General features: G+C 36.3%; 1 protein-coding gene across 6 annotated transcripts in view; it reads left to right on the top strand.

Annotated features, from left to right (window-relative positions):
* Nucleotides 1-15,670, top strand: part of TJP2 (tight junction protein 2) — a 156,486-nt gene that overhangs the window by 123,209 nt on the left and 17,607 nt on the right. For all 6 annotated transcript variants that reach the window (XR_003567069.1, XM_027839260.1, XM_027839262.1 and 3 more), the window contains exons 8-13: nucleotides 527-635; nucleotides 740-867; nucleotides 2,445-2,511; nucleotides 5,156-5,306; nucleotides 11,106-11,214; nucleotides 11,811-12,021. Coding sequence is in view for 5 of the 6 variants with exons in the window: in XM_027839260.1 (XP_027695061.1) it covers nucleotides 527-635; nucleotides 740-867; nucleotides 2,445-2,511; nucleotides 5,156-5,306; nucleotides 11,106-11,214; nucleotides 11,811-12,021 (775 nt within the window). In the remaining variant the exon portion in view is untranslated. The remainder of the gene's footprint in view (nucleotides 1-526; nucleotides 636-739; nucleotides 868-2,444; nucleotides 2,512-5,155; nucleotides 5,307-11,105; nucleotides 11,215-11,810; nucleotides 12,022-15,670) is intronic.

Genomic DNA, 15,670 nt, shown 5'->3' with positions numbered 1-15,670 from the left:
TTAAGAATCCCTTGCTATAATCAATTAATATAATAAGGTTGTGGGGGAGGTTACACAAGAATGAGACCTGAACCCCATTTTCTTTTTTTTTTCTTTAAATTTTCTTGGGGGGGGCAATTGGGGTTAAGTGACTTGCCCAGGGTCACACAGCTAGTAAGTCTAAGGCCGGATTTGAACTCAGGTCCTCCTGACTTTAGGGCCAGTGCTCTATCCACTGCGCCACTTAGCTGCCCCTCCTGAACCCCATTTTCAAAGAACTATTTAGGGGGAGGAAAAATACATCTAAGACAACACTAGGGTGCAACTTCACAAAGAAGTTTTGGGTAGTGATTTTAGAAGATGCTTGAAATTCTAAAACTGATTCTTTTTTCTTAATTTTATTAATGTTTTCCTTTAAAACCTACTTTTTTCCTTGAGGAAAAATAGAATACTGTTTATTCCCTGCCGCTTCTCTTTTTCACATTTTATGCCTTAGAATTTCAATTAAATATTTTAATAATATGCTTTTTTTTACTTCAAAAACTAGATATTTCAGAAATAGAATCAAACCGATCATTTTCTCCAGACGAGAGGAAGCTCCATTATTCTGATTTTGATTATCATTCCTCAAATGAAAAGCTGAAGGAGAAGACAAAGTAAGATGGTGCCTTTTATTTATTGCCTTTAGGCTGTATTTCACTCACATTTTAAGAATATGCATAATTTATAAAGTATGTGTTTTTTCCCATATACCTTTAAGAGAGGATACACCAACTAGGCTTTCCAAGATGGGAGCAACACCCACACCATTTAAATCCACTGGTGATACTGTTACTGCTCTTGTCCCAGAAAACAATAAGGAACCCAAATACCAAGAAGATCTCCCAAGTAAGAATTTAATTTAATTTTCAAAATATAAATGGGGGTTTAAAAAAACCTGTTAAAAAGTCTTTTCTTCAGCATTTCAGCTTGTACATGAATAGCATTATTTCTAATTCTTCTCTTATTTCCCCTATTTCTTGATGATGCTAATCTTCTTCCCACTTACCCGAACTCCAAACCCCAAAGTCAGCTTTGACTCTCTCCCTCTCTCTTGTCCTCCATGTCCAATCAGTTTCTTAAGTTTTGTAGGTTCTATCTGCACAACCTTTTTCAATTGACTCCTCCTTCTGCTTAATACCATCCTACTTCAGGTCCTTAACAGTTCTCAATTAAACTATATTAAAATAGCCAACTAACCAATCTCCCTGCCTCTAGTCCATAGGTTCCAAAGTGGGCAATACTGCCCCCTGGGGGGTGCTGGAACAATCCAGGAGAGGTGGTAGTAGCCTGGGGTATAATGGGGTGGGGGGGGAGGGCGTTGAATAAAAATAAAGGGGCAGTGGGAGCATAAGGAAAGAAGAAAAGATAAGAAAATTTTAAAAAACCATTTGTACATGCTTCATCTGTTCTGTAAGAGTTAAAATCATAGTAATTATGTTATTTTCCAAATAAACATGCAGAATGCAAGTTACAACTGATCAGTGTTCAAGTCCACCAACAGGTCTTAACAAGCAAGTGTGTTGGCAGGCTTCCATGTTGCGCATTGTCGGGAAGTCCAGCATGCATCAGAAGGAATATGTGTGTGTAATGACTTGTTACAGTACAATATCATATGGTTACATGATACAATATCGAGTCATCAAAATTTCAGTGCAGGAAAAAACCCACAAATTTACAATAAATTATTAAATTTAAGACGCATCACTTTTAAAAATATATTTTACATTTCTAAAATGACACAAATTAAAAAAAAAACATTAAAGGGCTAAACAAAGTAGATTTCCAGGGGAGTGCTGAGTAATTTTTTTTTTAAAGGGGGCCAAATAAGTAGACCAAATAAGGTTTGGGAACCTCTGCGGTCTAGTCTCTCCTTTCTCCAATCTGTTTTTGACACTGCTGCCAAAATCCAATCACTTCACTTGCATGATCAAGACCTTCTTTGGCTCTCCGTTGCCTATGAAATAAAATATAGCCTCCTTATCCTGTTATTTAAAGCTCTCCACAATGACTCCAAGCTACTTTTCAATTCTGATTTTACACAAATTTAGTTTGACTGAATTACTAATTTTATTTTTTATTTCTTCCTGCTTTTTCTAGCCTCTATGCATTTGTAACAGCAATCCACCATACCTGGAATGCATTACCCTCTTATTTATCTTCATTTCTTAAAGCCTTCTTCCTTCAAGGTACTTAGTTGCTACTTCTTCCAGGTAGCTTGCCTTCCTTCCTTCAGCAGAATCAAAGTGATTTCTTCTTCCTCAGATTTTCCTAAAGCACTTTGTCAGGATTTCTCCCTTGCTCTTTGCCCCTATCAAACCTGTGTTATACTTACTTCACTTCATATTTTATCTAACTCTTTTTAAACTGTAAGCTTCTTGACGTAATTTCTTTGTTAATAATGGATACTTTTTTTTTTAATGCAGTTTCTCAACCTAAAGCAGCACCAAGAACTTTTCTTCGGCCAAGTCCTGAAGATGAAGCAATATATGGGTATGTTCTGCCTCCCCTTTTTTCTTATTCATAGCTTTGTTCTCTTAACTGGAGACAGAGTGGGGTGGGGAGAAATATATACACACATATATTTTCACATAGTTGATGATTTTATGTGTGAAGAAAATCAATAATTACTTAAATATAATATTAGGTGAGATAATGTTAGAGGGCAGTTCGATTGTTTTTGACCATTTGATTGGCATCCTAACCATGACATTTATTAGCTAGTTCACTTAGCCTGTCAGCTTCTCTTTTCTCATCTTATAAAATGAAAATGCTAATATATGTCCTGTCAACCTCAAAGGGTGGCTTTAAGGAAAGCCCTTTGGCAAACTTCAAAAGAGAGTTATTTGGAGGGAATGGCCTTCTGATACTGTAGCCTATGGTAGGGCTTGGTTCTGATTTATTCATTCATTTATATTATTGTAAAACAAAGTTGCTTGCATTAGTATTGTGAGAGCATGTCTGTATATACACCTGTATGATGGGTCATTATTTTTTATCCACACCCTCTCTCTCTTTTTTTTTCTTTTTTTTTTTCCTGCAAACTATAGCAGGTAGGGCAGGGATATTGCTATAAAACTATGTGGAAGAGAAAGAAAAGGCATAACTATAATGTGTTTGGACTGATTTTTATTTGTGATATACAGACTTAGTCCATTGTGTTATAGTGCCTCCCCCAACCTGCCCCAGTGCAAGGATCCTTCATTATAATGCTGTAGCCTTTTAACATAATCCAATGCTCCATAGTCTGAGACCATCTTAAAGTCTTGTGGAATTTGAGGAGCTAAACTCCATTGGTCCAAGATAGGTAGGATTTATGTACATTATTTACTTTACAGGGAATAAGATTGTTGATGCTTTAATACTTGACTATATTTCTTGCAAAGCCAATAAAAATGTATTTGCACAGAGACTGATGACTTCTTTCCAACTTTATACAAGATTTTGCTTTTTTTTTTTGAACCTGTGGTTTTGATTGTGGAAACTTTCTTTACCACTGCAGAATGGCAAATGTTTATAACTCTGAGAGTTGCCTGGGATTAAATGAATAGCATCTGGCTAACAATACACCTTCCCAGGCATTCATGTAGTGTTTTAAGTTTCTGCAAAGTACTTTATGTGGATTGTCTCATTATATCCTCACTATTCTGTAGTGATGGTGCTCATTTTACAGCTGAAAAAATTCAAGTAAACTTGCCTATCAATACAGCAAAAAGATTCTTTTTATATCTTATTTTTTGTGCCCCCAAAATATTTCAGTTATTTTATTTGCAATTCTATTGAGGACAGCACAATCAATGCCTCTCCTGCCAACAAAATGACATCTTATCCTGACAGGTTGGAGACCATAACCACAAGAATAGGCAGCCAGTGTGGGACAGCAAAAAGAACACTACCTCTAGAGTTAAAGGATCTGGGTTCAAATACTTTCTTTGACACATACTATATTAGTATGACCTTAGACAAGCCACTTAGCCCTGTGGGGTTTCATTTTCCTCATCTATAAAATGAAAGAGCTGGATTAAATGGCTTTTTGAAGTTCCTTCCTTCTCTAGACTTATGATCCTAAGATGTAAGTGCTAACATAATTGTGCAAAGTTGTTAAAAATGTTATAATTAGATGAGCTACTAGAAAGAAATGTAGACTCTAATTACAAGAGAAATTTGGAAATTATACAGAAGAATACATGTTGATTTAGGGTCCTAGCATCCGTTACTTTTCAGTTCAGTCCTCATCATATATCTTTATGTTTTCCAGGTGCTTTCCTATAATTTTTGATAATTGAGTTATTGTTTCTGTAGAAGAAAATATAAACTCAAAACTACACTATTTAAATCTGTCTTTCCCCACTAATTTGGCATGCTTAGGGAAAAAAAGTGTTACACGTAAAAAGATTTCCCCAATAACTGAACATAAAAGCTTTTTTAAAATAAAAAAAAAATTAAACCATTTTTATGAGCATCTCTCCAAAACATAGAATAGAGACTTTTATTGATGATTCAGGGACTTCATTACAAAAATCATTTGTTGAACTCAGCCTCCTTTACTGTCAGGCTGTCACTTCTGACAGTGCACACCTCTAACAATCTTCCCTTCCCCACTTCCTAATTTGTTGTTGTTCCTTCATTTTTAATCTTCTCTGGGCTCAAAAAAATACACTCTAAGAGATGGCCTGTGGAATTCTCCTGTGACAAAAATATGTACATGAACTTTGAATTCATAGAGTTTATGACATCTATTTCAGCTGCTCAAAAGCCCAGTTCTTAGCTGTGTTCCAAATAGTTGAGGTCACTGGATAAGAGGCTTTTGGGTAAGGCATAACTCTATTTTAGAAGTCATTTCTCTGTGATGGTCCCTAGTGCAGCTTGAGGTGCCATGACAATATCTATATTTTATAGATGTGAAAATTAATTTCATCATGGTCAAGTGATTTCCCCTTGCTCAGTGAAGTAGATGAGAATGCATGTTCTTTAGGTTTCCAGTCCACTAGACCATACTGTGTTGCTATATTTACAAAGCATTATGGCACCAAGTCTCTGAAATGGTGTCATTTAAATCTCTTTATCAACACCATCTCCCTTTTATTGGATTTTTTTAAAAAATCTCTCTTTCTTCTCTGCTGGGATATATTTCTAGCCCAAACACCAAAATGGTGAAATTCAAGAAAGGAGATAGTGTAGGCCTCCGATTGGCTGGTGGAAATGATGTTGGGATATTTGTTGCTGGCATTCAAGAGGGAACTTCAGCAGAACAAGAGGGTCTACAAGAAGGAGACCAAATTCTGAAGGTAAGGATGGTCATTGCTAGAACTTTATTAGAATTATTTGAGAGAAATTGAGTTTTTTTAACTTTTGATTTAGAGGACAGCGAATAGCACAAATAAATTGATGGAAGTACACTAGATAAGGAATTTTTATTGACGTTGAACATTGCTAATCCTTTGTTGTATTTTACCGCTAGATATCATGGAGCTGACAACAGCTAGGATCAGATTTTGAGAGAAGAGTTAACAGTTATCTGAGATTTTCTTTAATATTTTGTATATTTAGAAAGATAGATTTCTACCTCTGTGACTTTAAGAGTCACTATTCAAAGTATTTTAAATTACTTGAATAAAAGCAATTTTTTCTTAAAAAGCAAAGTTTCTTTGCAGAAAGGGGGTCACTAGCTTAAATAAACATTTTGCCATATAGTAATGGCTGAAGAATGTGGTTTTCTGACTAATCAGCTATGTATTTATTTTTGTAAAATTGATTTATTTTTAGTTTTCAATATTCATTTCCATAAGATTTTGAGTTCTAATTTTCTTCCCCTCCTTCTCCTCCCCCCCAAGACAGCATGCAGTCTGATATAGGTTCTACATATACATTCATATTAAACATATTTTCACATTAATCATGTTGTAAAGAAGAATTAGAACCAATGAGAGGAACCACGAGAAAGAAGAAGCAAAGAAAAAAAAAAGGAGAGAGAACAAATGGTATACGTCAATATGCATTCAGACTCCATAGTTCTTTTTCTGGATGTGGATAGCATTTTACATGAGTCTTTTGGAGTTGTCTTAGATCCTTGCATTGTTGAGAAGAGCTAAGTCTATCAAAGTCATTGCACAATGTTGCTGTTACTGTGTACAATGTTCTCCTGGTTCTGCTTACTTCACTTAGCATCAGTTCATTTAAGTCTTTCCAGATTTTTCTGAAATCCACCTGCTCATCATTTCTTATGGAACATTAGTATTCCATTACATTCATATACCACAACTTGTTCAGCCATTCCCCAGTTGATGGGCATCCACTCAAAGAAGACATTATTTTTGAAGATTAACCAATGGTGCCTCAGTGCTACCTGCAATTTTGTGGCCAAGCTTTTTAATACTTATTTATTCTATAATTTAAAAAAAAAACCTGGGACAATTGACTCTTTTTTCCCATGTAGTTTCATTTATGATTTCTTTTTTTCTTTTTTAATTTTACTGCTTCTTCCCTCCATTCTATTCCCCCCTCCCTTTTCTTTCCCCTTTTCCCTCCTACTGCCTATAGGGCATGTTAGATTTCTATACCTGATTATGTTATTCCCTTCTTGAGCCAAATCTGATGAGAGTAAGGTTCAAACAATGTTCATCTCCCTCCCTTCTTCCCCTCTGCTGTAATAGGTTTTTGTGCCTTTTCCTGTAATGCAATGTACCCTTTTCTGCCTCCTCCTTTTCTTTTCTCTCAGTACATTTTCTTAGATTAATCCACTTACTTGGATCCATTTTATCCACTTGATTAGATTTATTTTATCATTACATCAAAGTCAACTTATACCCACCCCCTTTATGTATACCCCTTGAACATGGTGTAATAACAATACAGTTCTCAAGAGTTACAAGTGTCACCTTCCCTTGTAGGGATATAAATCATTTGCCCTTATTAACAACATGTTGTATTTTTCTGTCCTGTTTACCTTTTTATATCTCTCTTGAGTCTTATACTTGAAGATCAAATTTTCTGTTGAACTCTGGTCTTTTTATCAGGAAGCCTTGGAAGTCCCCTTTGCCTTATGAAATATTATATTCCACACTCTATGGTCTTTTAATGTGGAAGCTGCAAGATCCTGTGTAATCTCCTGACTGTGGTTCCATGATATTTAAATTGTTTCTTTCTGGTTGCTTGTAGTATTTTCTCTTTGACCTGGTAATTTTGGAATTTGGCTACTATATTTCTTGGCGTTTTCAATTTGGGATCTCTTTCAGGAGGTGATCAGTGTATTCTTTCTATGGCTGTTTTGCCCTCCGGTTCTAGGACCTCAGTGCAATTTTCCTTTATGATTTCCTGAAAGATACTGTCCAGGCTCTTTTTCATCATGATTTTCAGGTAGACCAATAATTTTTAAATTGTTTCTCTTGGATTGATTTTCCAGGTCAGTTGTTTTACCAGTGAGGTGTTTTATGTTTTCATCTATTTTTTCATTCTTTTGTTTCTGTTTGACTGATTCTTGCTTTCTCATAGAGTCATTAGCTTCCATTTGCCCAATTCTAATTTTTAACAAATTGTTTTCTTCTATTAGATTTTGTACCTTCTTCCCCATTTGTCTAATTGTACTTCTTAGGGACTTGTTTTCTTCAGTGTACTTTTTTTCCAGTTGGCCAATTGTATTTTTTAAAGACTTGTTTTCTACAGCTAATTTTTGTTCTTCTTTTTCCAGGCTATTGATTCTCTCTTGCATACCTCTCATTTTTTCTTCTACCTCTCTCATTTGACTTTCAAAATCCTTCTGGAGCTCCAGACCAGTTCATATTCCCTTTTGAAGTTCCAGATGTGGGTTTGTTGATAATGTTGTCCTCTTCAGAATTTCTGCCTTGATCTTCACTGTTCTCATAATATGAATCTATCGTACGTTTCTTTTTGCTCATGGTGTTTGCTTATTTCCTGACCTTTAAAGAGATTGAGCTCTCCTGCTGGGGAGCAGAGGGCACTGACCCAAGCTTCTTGTGTTGGGAGCCTAGGGCCTGGTCACTGGCTTTGTGTGCTGGGGCCTCTGATGTTGACAGTTGGAGGCTGTAGGGTTCTGGCATCTTACCTGGTGTTGGGCTGGAATCAGCAAGGCTGAAACTCTAGGGCAACTCTGGGTTGCCTGCTTTTCCATTTCTTTCACTTTCTTCAGCTTCTTTTTTAGATGGATGTTGCAGGGTGTTTATCCACCTGGGGCCCTTTAGTGCTGCTTCCCTTATTTTTGCTGAGGTACTGGGAGACCCGGTTGCTGTAAATGCTGAAACACCTGGTGGTTTTCCATGCTGGTTTCCACTGATTGCCCTGCCCTCACTGAGGCACTCAGAGGTCCAGGTGTTGGTGTTTGCCTGCTCCACGTTTCAGGATCTCCTCAATCAGCTATGTGTTTAACTAAAAGATACTGTACGTACTAGGTATGGATGACTAATTTTCTTTTTCTTTTCTCCAAAAAAGATTTATCATTGTTCCCCCTCTGCTTTTTTTTTTTACATTACTGTCACTTCCCATTGACCCCATCTTCACCAAATAGAACCCTCCCGTATATCAAAGAAGTAAAGTCAAACAAAATAGATCAACAGATTGACTTCTATCTATAATCCACCACCTCTCTAGTGAGAAATGATGACCAATTTTCAAAGAATTAAAATACTAGGAAGTAAGAGATACATTGGCTATAATTTCCTCTTTCTTTGATGATTCTGAAGGTAATAATTCAATATCTTTCAGTGCTTCATGATTATGAAGATCAGTAACAATTGCATTGCAGATATTCAGAAATGCTAGTTAATCAATCAGTCAATAAGCATTTACTATATGTTTACCCACTGGAGACACAAATAGAAGCAAAAAGAAAGTCACTGCCCTCAAAGGGCTTACATTCTAATGAGGGAATATAACACAAGTGTTGGAGTGCCTACTTATGATAGGGGGATCCATCCTGAAAATGAAAGTTCTAAGAGGAACTCATCCGTGGGAGAAAGGGGACACAGAGGGAAATGGATATTCCAAGGTAAGAAGGTTGCAAGCACTGAGAGAAATTGGGTCTTGGTTTTTAGAACCTTGGATAAGCCAGCCTCATCATTTGGATTTCTTGTGTTAGGCTGTTAGCATAAAGCCAGTGAATCTCCAGTTTTTATATTTGCTTAGTTCTTCAGTTCTGCTTCTAAGAGATATAAGGAAAAAACTATTAGGAAAATGTCAAAATGACTAGATTAAGGAGAAAGATTGAGGTGATGGAAGGAGGCTGGACAGGAACATCAGATCTAGTAATCATCTCTCAAGGAAAAGGATAGTCAAATGCAAGAACAGGATAGTCTTCTTTCTTCCTGGCCACTGGCCCAATTGTGGGAGAAAGAGATACCATTTCTGGAGCAAATGAAAGGCAAACTTTGATCATGAGCTCTGCTAATGCTTTCCACTGAAATAGTAGACTCCCCACTGGTACCAATTCCAGAAGGGTAAATTTACAGATGTCTCAGAGTGAGGTTGAGAAGATGGAATATGACACTAAAAAGTATTGTTCAAAGTAGTATGGGTTTTAAGCACAGTTGAAGCAGAACCCAGAATGATAAAAATTTACTGAACTAATAATAACTTTTAACAAATGTACACATGAGAAGGATGAATGTCTGGAATAATGCAAGACCCAAATGATACAATGAACTAGAAATTTGGGGGACAGAGACTTTTTTTAATGCTTCCCAAATCTAAATTCCAGTAACCAAAAAAAAAAAAAATTCTGTGGCATCACCTAAGGAGTACTTGGATCTCTTTGCGTCATATGGTAAAGACAAGATGGTTTTTTCAATGTGTGGAAAGTAATAGCATTCAACATTTATACCTAACAAAGTGTTTTGTTTCCTACTGTCATCCTGGCAATGTGGGAGAAGCTGTAGGATCCAACTTTTCCAACTAAGTGCTCGTATCTGAAGATCAGCAAGTAGATGGTCCTTATACTTATGCCTAATTAAATTTTGTATTAATTACTACCTCCCCCCCAAAAAAAGCACTTAATTCTGCAAAGCAGAGGAGAATGATATTGCCTTTTGTGCTGGAGAAACAACTAAGTTGAATTAATGCTTTGTAATCTGTAGCTGATATAGAATCCTCTTCAGGCACAGAACACACATGGATACACCCTTTTACTAAACAACTAATGAAAGAAGATATTTGTGGGAGAGTATTATACAATCTAACCTTATGTATAGAAATGTTGCTGTTGCTTTTCTTTAGTTTGTTTAAGAGTTGTTTTACTACTGTCCATACTGAAAATAAGAAGTTAATTATTTTCATACGCTAATCTCTTATGCATCCAGTTTGTGGTGCCTCTTCATAATTCACCTTTTTACTTTTATAAACTGAATATGGTGAAATGGGATAAGTGTGCTTTGGTGATAACAGAGAAGTATGTTAGGACTACAGTAGTTTGGGTTTTGGATTATTGCTGTTGAATGATAGATGGGACAGAGGTTACATTGAAGGTTTTCCTTATGTTACCAACTTAGAAGTGACCTAGGGAAACTTTCCCTTTTACAATCCTGTTTATGAAGGGGAAATATTTATAAATACTGAAGAAGTTATTTATTTTATACATAATGCAATTTCATTAAAGGCAAGAGTTACCGTGAAGAGAGATAGCATGACCTTATTTGGAGGTGCGAGGGGGGAGGGAAGAAGGGAAAAGAGACAGGGACAAGAAGACCTAACTTTGAATACTGCCTCTGATATATATTAGCTGTGTGATCCTAAGCAAGTCTACTTAATCTCTTTGTGACCTAAGCAACTCTGTAATACTGTAGCTTGCAGAATGGTTGCTGATCTGCCTTGGTGAAGGGAATTTCTTTTCCTGGGTAGTTCTTTATATAGATGATATCTTCAATTGAGATAAAAAAAAAAAAACATGGCAAGCATATATTTTAGACTGGCTAATAACCATGCTAATTTAAAAATCATTTTTCTTTCCTTTCTTTATTCAGGATCCCCAACCTAGAGTTAGCTTTGAATAAGACAACCTTGTATTTCTTTTCAAAGGGATTGAGGAATAATTTATGTCCAAAAAACATCATCTCTTTGCTACTTATTTCTTTTTGCATTAGGTGAACTCTCAGGATTTCAGAGGCATGGTTCGAGAGGATGCAGTTCTCTATCTTTTAGAAATTCCCAAAGGTGAAATGGTGACTCTTTTAACTCAGAGCAGAGCAGATGGTAAGGACATTTTTCTTTATGTTGAGAAAAATGGTTTAGTCATTTGTGAGCAGGTTGTTGAAGCCCTAACTTGTCAGAGGAAAATGCAGAAAGAATTTTTTTAACAGTAAAAAGTTTTGGTTGTTAGATAAAATGAAGGAAAATTTGTTCTCTTGTGGGAAGAGGTAGGCAAGAGGTAATGAGTCATGGGGGGGTCACTTTTGGAAGGAAAAGCACTTGAGTAGAGCTCTGTGTATATATATTACTAATACAGTTTCATTAGCTACATGGACTTAAAAATGAATACATTTCTGAACAGAGAGGCTTCCTTGAGAAGCTGTAACTGAAAGTGTGGTTGGGTCTCCAGCTTTTAGCTTCAGGAGCAAGGTGGATGTCATTTTTTCAATGCAAATTCATTAGTGCCTTTTGTCATAAAGAGGAGGTGTGTCCCAATGGCTCTGAATTGTGGCAGGGTAATGTAGAAAAGGGAAAGGTATTTATTATATTATTCAGTAATGAGCTGAACTCCCAAGAGAAGATGATTTCATTCATGGGAAGTAATAGATAGTGAGGAATTATCATGGTCAGTCAATCTAAAGGATGCTTGTCTTTTTCAGTATATAGGGACATTCTGGCCTGTGGCAGAGGGGACTCGTTTTTCATCCGGAGCCACTTTGAATGTGAGAAAGAATCACCTCAGAGCTTAGCATTCACAAGAGGGGAGATTTTCAGAGTAGTGGATACACTGTATGATGGCAAGTTGGGTAACTGGCTGGCTGTGAGAATCGGAAATGAACTGGAAAAAGGTCTAATTCCAAATAAAAGCAGGTATGTGAAATACAACATTCATAAATGCCCTATAAAAACAAACCTCCCCCAAACCCTGGGTCATCTGATCAAATTTGTCATGAAGTACCCTGCCTTCATCTCTTTCCTTAAAATTGGGCTTAAAGATGAAAGGAAAGTGCAATTAATCCACCAACTTAGTAGTTATGTGTTTGACATGCACACAACTGTTCCACCTGATGTTGGCATTTGAATCATTTCCAAGGCAGTATTTATTCTCTTTACTGTACATGGCTGAAACTAAGAGTACATAATGTACATATGAGGACTGAGCAGTGCTTGCCTGAAACTTGAGTTGTTATTCAACCCAAACTACCAGGAAAAGGGCTATGAACCTTTTGTGTGCTCAGTAAATACTTGTTGATTCACTGACCTTGAGCAACTCCAGAAAAGTAGAGCTTGGGGGGCAAGTACTTTCTTTCTTTCTTTTTTAATTTAATTGACAATTTTTTTTCTCCTCCAGTAAAAAGAAAGAAAAACAAAACCCTTGTAACAAATATACATAGTTAAGCAAAACAAACTTCCACAATGGCCATGTCCAAAAAATATTTCAGTTTGTACCTTGAATTCTTCACCTCTCTGTGGGTTTGTTAGAGGGCAAGTACTTTATATAATAATAATGACTCAGACTCAAGTAGTTCTTAAAAGCTAGTTTGACTAGTATGCTCTTTAAAAGGCATCTGAGTCTCCTTTTACATATTTTCTACCAATTTTTTTAGCTGGTCTATTTGGAATCCAGTGAGAAACTGAATTAATTATCCTATCCCAAAACTGCACAAAAAAATCAGCCATGAATCTATGGGAAATGGGGCAGTCAGCAAATAACCTCACAGTGCAACTAGAAATGGGCCAGAGAAATGTATAGCCTACTAGGCTCTGTATCTGGCAACAAGAAGAGAAGACCCATTAGAGAAAGCCTGGGGTAGGGGGTGGGAAGTTCAGGGTCAGTAACCTATAGAGGGACCTTGGAAGCCCTGAAGAGTACCAATAATCAGTGTGTCACAGCAGCATTCAGATAGGGACAGTCCAGAGGCTCCAAGGGGCCTGAAGATCAAATACTCTCAACCCCAAAGATTCAGGGGTGGGCCAGCTCCAGAAGATGGAAATCAGCAGGGGAAGTGAGTTGACCCAAAACAAAACTAAGTAGGACTAACCATCCCACCTAAAATCACAGCAGGAAGCACTTACATAAAGCCTCCATGATCTAAAGCTAAAGAGATGAGTAAACCAAAGAAGACGCCAATTGGAATAAAAATATTATTGTTGATATGGAGTCCCCAAAAGTAAGAGAGAGTAATTCCCTAGCAAATGCAAGCAGATATTCAAAACAAAAAAAACAAGAGGAGGAGGGTTACATAAAAGACTAAATGAATACCTGTAATAAGTGAAGCAAGAGAAAAAAAAACAATAAAGCTTCAAAGGAAAGAATTGAGATGATAAATAACTTAGAAGAGAAAGCTGTAAACTTTGTTTAGTTCACCTAAGTAAGGAAATCTAAGTAATAGTCTCCTTGAAAACCAAGATAGACCAAACAGAAATCAGTGACCCCATGAGAGAGCAAGAAGCAAGAGCAAAAGATTGTAAAAATAGAAGAAAATTTAAGTTATCTTATCAAAAACAATTGACCTGGTAAACAGGTCAAATAAGATGATTTAAGAATCATTTTATTCCATGAAAACAATAATTTTTTTAAAAAAAAAGTAAGCCTAGACATTACATTTCAAGAATGCACAAGTAAAGGTTGCCCACTATTTTAGAACCAAAAGGCAAAGTAAAGAAAGAAACCCCCAAAAGAGAAGTCCCAGGGGACTCCCAAGTTAAAGAAAAAAGTGCTACAAACATCTAGGAAGAAGAAATTCAATTACCAAGAAAACATAGGCAGATTGACACAAAACTTGGCAGCTTCTACTACAGATTAAAGGAGAGCTTGGAATACAGTATTCTGAAAGACAAAAAATATATGCTTACAACCAAGAAGTATTTGCCTTATAAAACTGAATATAATCTTTCTGGGAGAAGAGAATGTGGTATGGGAGAGGGGGAGTGGTGTCATGGTGGGGGCAGGGGGAGTAGACCTTTAAGGGAATGAGGATTTCTAAGCTTTCCTGATGAGAAAATCAGAGCTAAATATGAGTTTAGAAATACAAGAAATCAAGAGAAACCTTAGATATTTTATTTGAGCAACCAGAAAGTTGTATGCTACTACCATTTTAATAGGAGAACAAGTGTCTCTTCAAAACCTGTTGCTCAAAGAGCATTTTAAGGAGTTAAATTAAAATATACTGAAGGAAGAGTGGTTTTGTTCTGAGGGTGTGAGAAGAGGAAAGAAGTAAAAATGTAAAGGAAATAAATATAGTAATGTAGAAAGGAGGAAGAAGGGGGAGGGAATCTTTCTTTCTTTCTTTCTTTCTTTCTTTCTTTCTTTTTTTTTTGTTGCTAGGCAGTGGGGTTAAGTGACTTGCTCAGGGTCACACAGGTAGTAAGTGTTATGCGTCTGAGGCCGGATTTGAACTCAGGTCCTCCTGAATCCAGGGCTGGTGCTCTATCCACTGCGCCACCTAGCTGCCCCGGGAATCTTTCTATATCTTGTAATTGGGATACATGAAAAGATTATACAAAAATGGAGGAAGGGAGGAAAGTGAGCATCAGATGGACTTCACTTATCTGAAATGGACAAAATGAGGTTGAACACACTCAGAGTTTGGTGCGCAGTAAAACAAACTCAGCAGGGCATCAAGCAGGGATTATTTGATAGAGTGGGTGAGTAAGAAGATAGATAATAAGTAAGTAAGAGGATAGATGAGAAGGAATAGCTGTGAAAGCAAAACAAACTTCCTGAACCTGAAGGGGAGGTGATTAAAAGAGGAAAAAACAAAAGAACTAGAATCTAAGAGTCCATCAACTGGGGACTGGCTCAACAAATTTTGATATAGGAATATAATGGAATATTATTGCTTCATAAAAAATTACCAAAGAGACAATTTCAGAGAATCATGGGCCATGTGAACTGATGCATTGTAAACCAGAACCAGAACAGTTCTTTTACCAGGACATGGTGAAGAAAAACAACTTTGAACAACTTAACTCTGACCAGTACAATGACTAGCCGCGTCTCCAAAAGATATATATAATGAAGTATGTTACTTTCTGATGGATGATGGACTGAGATACAGAAGAGACATTTTTGACACATGATCTCATTTTATTTGACTGAGCTTATTTGATATAAGACTTTTCTTTTTCAGTTTTTGATTTGGAGGAAAAGGGAGTAGCAATGATGTTGCTAAAAAAAAAAAACATTGAAACCTGTTTTAAAATATACAGGGAATAAAAAGAAGTTCAGAAAGATGTAGAGACAAGAGCAGTTTTGAAAGTAACACGTGACATTTATTATATACTTTTTAAAAAAGCAAGTCACATGAAATGGAGATTCACAGTTTCATATCAATCCTCTTTTTGTGCTCTGTGTTTCTGGAAATGCCCTTTTTTTGACATTTAATTCATAATAAAAAACAAAATTTTTACCAAGTTTAGAATTGAATATTTCCTGTGTAAGTTCCCAGTTTCTCAGTAATGGGTACCTAACACAATCCTTTTCTAGATTCAGAAATTTAATTCCTTGTTTTATTTA

This window comes from Vombatus ursinus, unplaced genomic scaffold (genome assembly GCF_900497805.2).
Source record: "Vombatus ursinus unplaced genomic scaffold, bare-nosed wombat genome assembly UNPS02014832.1, whole genome shotgun sequence".
In the NCBI taxonomy this organism is placed as follows: domain Eukaryota; kingdom Metazoa; phylum Chordata; class Mammalia; order Diprotodontia; family Vombatidae; genus Vombatus; species Vombatus ursinus.
This window is presented reverse-complemented; position numbering and strand designations above follow the sequence as displayed.